Raw genomic sequence first — 8,058 nt, forward strand, 5'->3', positions numbered from 1 at the left:
GCAGCAGCTTCATGGTGTGAGATAACAATAGAGATCTTAAATGTTCACATTTGTGTAGTAAAAATGAATTATGTGCCCCACAAAAGATTTTCATATTGCATGATTACACACACATTCACATTCATCTCAAAAGACTCAGCTGATGCCTTGAAAGATTTTAAGAGCTGTAAGTGCCAGCAAGAGGACTGAAACAGTAAAACAGAAGGAAGAAGATGCTTGTGCCCCACTAGAGGCACCTTGGGGTGGCTTGTTTGCTGCTGCACTTGTAGTTGAACTTGCACTTGTAGTTGAACTTGTGGAGTTTGTGGCTTTTGAGGGAAGGAACCCACAACAGATGTCAGGAATGAGGCAAAGCTGGAGGTTTTAGTGAAGACCTGGACACCTTGAGCGCGAGCAGAGCGGGATGCTAGAGTGCTGTTGCTGGAGCTTGTGACAGAGCTGCTGCTGCTGCTTGAAATACTAGTCTGTATGCTGCTCTGTAATGTCAAAACAGCAGCATGGATCCATGACTGACCCAGCTTACACATCAGCGGACCACCCTGATCACCCTGAGAGAGAATGAGAGAACTCTTTACTGAATGTTACACATTTGTTTTACTTTTATATTTACTTTTATTCAGCTAGGATGCATTAAAGATTTTTGTTACAAAAGTTTTTTTTTCACATAATTGCTGTTGTTTTGAACTTTCTATTTATTAAAGAATCCTTCAAAAAGTATTGTGGTTTCCACAAAAATATTTCAACATTGACATATCTCAATTTTCAACATTAAAAATAATAAGAAATGTTTCTTGAGCAGCAAATATGCATATTAGATATTAGAATGATATCTGAAGGATCACGTGACACTGAAGACTGAAGAAATGATGCTGAAAATTCAGCTTTACATCACAGGAATAAATTACAATTTAAGTTATTATTAAAATATTCCACAATATGATTGTTTTGCTGTATTTTGATTTTAAAAAGAGTGAGCATAAGAGACTACTTTCAAAACATGAAAAAAATCTTAAACCCCCCCCCCCCCCAAATCTAAACAGTAGTATACATTACTTAAGAACAATAAAGTTCCATTTGTTGAAATTAGTTAATTCAGTAGGTATCATGAACAATTTTAGTTTCAGCATTTATTAATTCATATTTGTTCATAATGCATCAACTAATGTTAATACAAACTCAGATGTATTAGTATATGTAGAAATTACTGGTGGGCCGTTATCGGCGTTAATCTGCTGCGTTAACGTGAGACTCTTATACTGTAGGGGCGATAAAAAAAAAATATCGCCGTTAATCTATTCTCAAAGTTGGGTTGGGAGATGGGTCTATACTACGCAAGCTATGATGACTTTCATCGTGATAGTTTAGCGCGGATGTATACCTAGACGAATTGCAATGTAGGGGGCGAGAACGAGTCTTCGAACCTGTGTGTATGCCTACTGTGAAATTACTTCCCAAAAAAAAACTCACGCCTGTTTCTCACATCCTCCGTCTGCAGTGCGTATGCAGTCCGTGTGTGTGTGTGTGGTGCAGAAGCAGCACGGACTCATTGTGCTTTCACACAGGACGCGTTTGCAGTCCGCTACTGATCCGCGCCTGTTTAGTCCACAAACACAACATTTGTTCATCGTTCTATTTTTCAAACCATGTAAAAAAAAAAAAAAAAAAGTGTGACTTCTATCACAGAACAGTAACAGTCTTTCATAATCATAGACATTAGTTTAAACTTAATAAATATAAACAACATATTATTCATGCATTTGACTTCTAGGTTTGTATAATAAGCTGCTCAAGCAAGCGGCAAAATATTTAAACACAACAATTAGCCTACTTTTCTTGTTGGGATATCGAAAATATTTAAAATTAAAGCACCACTGACAGAAACAGTCGACTCTCGTGCCTTTTGCATTTAAATCTTTATTACAAGCAATCGCAAGGTTCTTAATGAACTTTGTTTTTCTGCTTCCATAAAAGTGCATAGGCCTATATCATGTTGCCTCGTTTATCTAAAGGTGCTCTTTTTCTTGTTTTAAACCTAGCCAAAATCCCATGTGTTGCATCTGAAACACAGTAGGCTTTAATTAGTATACATTTATTGTGAAATTAATGCATTTCCGTGTCAATCCATGTTAATTTTTCCGCGAACAATGTGCTGTCATTTTAATTAAGCGCATGCAGCACAGCAAAAATAGACTCGGTACGTAAACGATTGCTGCACTGCTGCAGACGCACCGCTCCTGGAACGCACTGACGGACCGCAACTGCTTGAACGCTGGAATCCGTTAACGTGGGTGCGTAAAAAAAAAATGCAACGCATACGCACTGCAGACGGAGTATGTGTGAAACAGGCGTAAGGTTGTTTGCAACTTGTGCAATGCGTAATTAGTTTACTGTAGGAGTTCTTTCAGTCTCAAGTACCACCTAAACGCAAAGCATCCCTTAGCTAATGCTGAAGATGCCGGGCCAAGCAATGTAGCGCAGGGGAAGAGTCGTCGTCAAACTACTATGTTTGAGTGCAGCACAGCTCTATCAGTACTAACAAGTACATCTTATTGAACATATTTTGAATGCCTTCGGCAGAATTCAAATGAGCCATTTTAATCTAGATTAATCTAGATTAATTCCAAGATTACAGTGAGATTAATCTAGATTAAAAAAATTAATCTATGCCCACCACTAGTAGAAATTAACATTAACATAGCTTGATAAATTCTCTCTAAGTATTGCTCAAATTAGTTCATGTTACCTAATGCATTAACTAATAATAATGAATGAAACCTTACTGTAAATATATTTTCTTCCCAGAAGCCTCAGTTTACTGGTATTTAACCATTCCTTTTATTATCCATAAGTACATTTATTAAAAAATAATACAAAAAGTTGTTCTGTTTTTAAACAGAATTAACTTACCTCCTGTAAGTTCAAGGAACTTGTACAAATACTGTTGTTTGAGGATGAGTTTCCACAACTCACAACAGAGGTCTGGAATTCCTGAAGAGTCTGACTTACTATAAAAGGAAGAAAACTCATTCAAATTAATGACAATGAAAATTATAAAAAATAATTTTAGCAGTTAGCATAGTGTTTCAAAGCATTCACACCTCCTGCTCCTGAGCCCCATCCTGCCGCCCAGCACTGAGTGTTAGCGCTGAAGGTATTGTCTCCCATGTCCACACATATAGGCTGAATGTAATTTGTGAGCTTTGGTGCAACAGCCAACTGCAAGACTGCAACATTTTCACCTGTACCACTGCTGAGTGTGATATTCACCACTTTTGTAGAGACCTCAGTGGAGTCGGAGCCATTCTGATTCAGACGGCCCAGGATCACAGTCCAGTGAGAGGCATTGGTGGATCTAAAAGAAAAAGGAACTCTGTTGAATCAGATCATTTTGATTTCTCATCAGATGTTTTTGTTTTTGGTGTTTAAGTGGTATTACCTGGTAAAGCAGCTGGCAGAGCTCATGACAAACCGTTCAGCAATCAGCGTTCCACCACAAACGTGACTGCCGTTAAACTGCAGGCTGGCCATCCATGGCCAAACACCCGGAGATACAAGAGAGCTGTTTCCTCCAACACGGGTGTTCAGTTTGGCACTTCCACACACTACAGCTACAGTAACACAGAAAGAGAAAGTGAATAAATGGCAGAGTTTATCAGTGGAACATTCACATGATTTGTTTTCTTTCATTCTTTCATACACTGGAAAAATTATTTTGAAACAATTTTCAGTCAGAAATACAAATTTCACAACTAATTACAAGTAAACAGCAAATAACATTAAATTGAACGTAAAATTTTGAAGCAGAAAGACAGTATTTTCTTGTAAAAGACACTCCAATAATTCTTGTCTCATTTTTACAGTTTTTTTTTTTTTTTTTTAATGTATTACAGTTGATAGCTGAACATAGTTAATAGCTTAAAAAGCTAATAAATAAATAAAAATGACTGCATTTGGTATGCTTAGGCTTCACGCTCCATTAGCATAGAAAGCAGTCTAATTCACTGGGAGTTATGTCGCAGAACAGGCTTTCTGGCCATTGTTCGAATAAGTACGATTTTCAAGTTCTGTTTCTGCTTTTACTGTAACTCATTAATGATGAGCTGACAAATAATGAACTTGAGAACAAGAAAGACTCCATGACAAGGAAATGACTAGGAATATCGAATACAGTTTTCGGGTCCAAGCCTCCACTCCATTTAAAGTGAGAATACAAATTCAACAGTTGTTTATGAGCACTATTCATGTACAACTTTAAGCGGTTATCGTTCCACTGTACCGCCTGCGGTATGCTGCATATTTTTGAGAGTTAACTTTGTGACATAACTTATTTGCTAAGTTGGAATGCTAAGGTTAAGATAAGCTTTTAAAACTCATGGTGTATGCTACAGTCTTTTCACATTTAAATCAGTGTGTTACTTGCAGTTTCTTTGTGATTAATTGTGAAATTTACTAGCAATGTGAAAATTGCTTCTATGCCATATTTTTACATACTTTTCAGTAGTACTGCAGCACACAGTGAGTGTATATTAGAACTGTTTGTAGTTAGCTTTTGAGATCTTATAGAGAAAGCACCATTTACCTTTGAAATCAAGTATACATTTAAATGCACAAAAGTCCAAGGACATGTAACTAAATGGACAATGTGTATGAATGGTTTATTGGGAATCTTATTTGACTTGAAAGAATCTTACGTGCGATGGTTGTAGTTGTTGTAGTTGTAGCTGTAGTGGAGGCAGTGGTTGTCGTAATGGCAGGCACATCAGGACAGCTTATTGCCAGGTCACCGTCGGTACCATTGGAGGTGAACGTAACAAAGCCTGGCTGGTTGGTGGTGATCTGCTCATTGATCCAGTTCTGGTATTTAGACACTCGGGCATACACACCGGGCAAGTTAGCTGAAGCACAACCATCGCCGAAGCTCACAACTCCAGACTGGACCCAGACTGAGCCCTGTTTGCTGACCAAAGGACCGCCAGAATCACCCTGTAGGATGAAGAACAGTTTAGTGACATGCTATGTATCCTATTCTGCACACTCCAGTTGTAGTTCACAGGTGTAATTTGTAATATGAAGGAATAATGGGAAAATAACATTCAGTTATTTAATTTTGCAAACAAAATATTGCCTTTATATCACACTGCTTCTCACACATTAGGGATGGGTATTTTATGAAAACATAAAGATATACAGCTGCCTTTATATTTTGAGAAGGGGATCCTTCATATTTGGGATCCCATGTCATTAAAAAGTTAGAAAACCCCTGATCTATACAACAGTCTTACCTCTCCTTCATTACGGTACAAATTTCAGGAACATTTTCTATACTAGGACAAATGCGTTTAATGCATAAAAAAGATCCTTTAATATAATAATTTTACTAATGTATACAATATAATATACTGAGTCACTGACTGTGCAGGCAAGATCTCAGATATTTGAGTTTTGCAATGAACCAGACAGTGTTTTGAAAGTGACTCACTAAGTTGAATTCAAAGTTTAAGAAACACCCATTCATTATTATTGATATTTTCACACTGAGGAATATTTGCAACCCATCAAAGCTATGAAATAACCAAAATGGATGTATAGGAGATGTTACCTGACAGGAGTCTTTCCCTCCTTCTAGTGGTCCGGCGCATATCATGTTGTCTGTGATCGTCGACACTCCATTAAGACACTTACACTGCCTGTTTCCAACAACAGGAACTTCCACTTCCTGTAGAACTTGAGGTGAGGGCAGGGAAACTGTGAAAGACATTAAATGATCAAATGTGCATCAGCCCTGCAATAATACAGTATGTTGTGTATAATCAAGGTTAGTAAAATTAAAACCTTACCGTTTGTCCGAATGTTTCCCCATCCGGTGACCCAGCTTACAGTGCTGCTGAAGAATGTACTGTTTGCTGAAGCCAGACAGACTGGTCCGATATAGTTAGTAAATGAAACCGGTGAAGACAGATGCAGAAGGGCGATGTCGTTGTCATTTTTGTTGTCAATGTAGCCTGGATGTTTTATGATTTGAGAGACACTCATGGACACTTCGTTTGCATTTGTTCCTTCCTGTGTCTGTCGGCCCAGGTACACAGTTAGGCCACTGAGTGAAGTACTAGAATACGGTGGGAGAACAAGTGTTCCACTGAATGACAGGTATTTTTTTTAAATATATAATTGCAAGGGTTGCTCTGTGATAGTTACTCTTTAAAGCAGTGAGCTGCAGTCAGAACCCATTCATTGTTGATGAGTGATCCACCACAAAAATGTCCATCGCCCCTGTGAAGTCAAGTCAAGTCAAGTCAAGTCACCAGCTGATGCATTCTGTCCTCCAACTATCCTTGTGTTGAGAGGTGTTCTGCCACACTCTGACAATGACAATAGAAAATTAAACACATTTTAGACAAACAATTGGTCACAGCAACATTTTGAATAGGATTTGGCTATTTAAATTACAGTTTATTATGAAAAACTAGTTACCATTCAGTTGTCCATCATACCCTAGAAAACAAGAAACAAGTTCAGTTAATTATAACTTCAGGGGGAAAACAAACAAACAAACAAACAAAAAACACTGTATTTGTGAAATATAAAACCTTTTTTTCAATAAAACAAAGCAGGTGTGTTAGTCAAAATGAAATTAGCGATACAATGCAGCCTAATAGTTTGAAAATATTTTTTTAAGGGTTTTTAAAGAAGTCTCAGCAAAGCTGCATTCATTAGATCAAAAACTAAATCTTATTAAAATTTTAAATAATTGTTTTCTACTTTAATATGATTTAAAATGTAATGTATCCCTGTTGTGATAAAGGTGAATTTTCAGCATCATTACTCCAGTCTTCAGTGTCACATGATCCTTCAGAAATCATTCTGATATACTGATTTGCTCCATATTTTTGTGGAAACAGTCATACATTTTTCAGGATTCTTCAGTGTACACTCTTAAAAATAAAGGTGCTTCACGATGCCATTAAAGAACCTTTTTGTCTAAATGGTTCCATAAAGAACCTTTAACATCTGAAGAACCTTTCTGTTTCACAAAAGGTTCTTTGTGGTGAAAGAAGGTTCTTCAGATTCCAAAAAGGTATAAAAGAGTTGGTTCTTTAGAGAACCTTTGACTGAAAGGTTCTTTCTGGAACCAAAAATGGTTCTTCTATGGCATCGCTTGAAGAACCTTTTGATGCACCTTTATTTTTAAGAGTGTATGGAAAGACACGGAAGAATCCACAAAATCCACAAAAATATCAAGTAGCAAAAACTGTTTTCAACAATGATAATAAAAAGAACCATTATTAATAATTGACTATAAATAATAACTTAGCAGCAAATCAGCATATTAGAATAATTTTTTAAATATTAAATTAAAATTCAAAATACATTAAAATACAGAACAGTTCTTTTAAATTGTAATAATATTTCATAATATTGCTGTTTTACTGTTATTTCAATTACTCCAAACATTTGACTGGTACAGTATATAGTATTATAGTTTATAAAAATTCTTTATCCTTAAAAGAGCTTACCTCTCACTAGAAGAGTGATGGAAAAAGCTACACTGAGTATGTTGATCATCTTCATCATTGTCGTCGCAGCACAGCTCTGATATCTGCTCTTAAATATCCCTGTAAACCTGTTTACTACACACCCACACACTCTCTCATCACATTTAAACAAGGTACACCTCCGTCACTCTCAGACTGTAAACTCTTTCATTGTTCATGTGTCTGAAACTTGTTAAACATGTTAAAATAAGGTTAACATTAAAATGTTAAACATTAAAATGTTTGTTTATTGGTAATGGTTTTTAAAACCTTGAGCAGACTGACTAAGGGTGCTCGAGGTGCTTTTAGTGTTTCGGTCAGATTTTTAAACATTTAACTATAAGGTGGAATTTTTGGTTGAATTTGTGCAACATCATTCATATCGAAACAAACACTTTTTAGGACAAAAAAGCACAAAGGTCCATCCCTAGACACTTTCCCAAATCTAACCATACAAATATCACCAATTAGTCACCAATTCGTCAAAATAATTGCCATGAGAATGTGTTGCATTTCCCTGAAAACC

The 8,058-nt window shown here is 36.5% G+C and overlaps 1 protein-coding gene across 1 annotated transcript in view; it reads right to left on the minus strand.

The window, feature by feature from the left end:
* Positions 1-7,745, minus strand: part of LOC109099174 (transmembrane protease serine 9-like) — a 32,502-nt gene extending 24,757 nt beyond the window's left edge. The window contains 7 exon segments of the mRNA XM_042721569.1: positions 4,692-4,983; positions 5,600-5,745; positions 5,838-6,106; positions 6,196-6,291; positions 6,293-6,359; positions 6,472-6,492; positions 7,515-7,745. Coding sequence (XP_042577503.1) covers positions 4,692-4,983; positions 5,600-5,745; positions 5,838-6,106; positions 6,196-6,291; positions 6,293-6,359; positions 6,472-6,492; positions 7,515-7,572 — 949 coding nt within the window. The 5' untranslated portion in view covers positions 7,573-7,745.
* Between the last annotated feature and the right edge of the window lie 313 nt (positions 7,746-8,058).

This window comes from Cyprinus carpio, chromosome A3 (assembly GCF_018340385.1).
Source record: "Cyprinus carpio isolate SPL01 chromosome A3, ASM1834038v1, whole genome shotgun sequence".
NCBI classification, from domain to species: domain Eukaryota; kingdom Metazoa; phylum Chordata; class Actinopteri; order Cypriniformes; family Cyprinidae; genus Cyprinus; species Cyprinus carpio.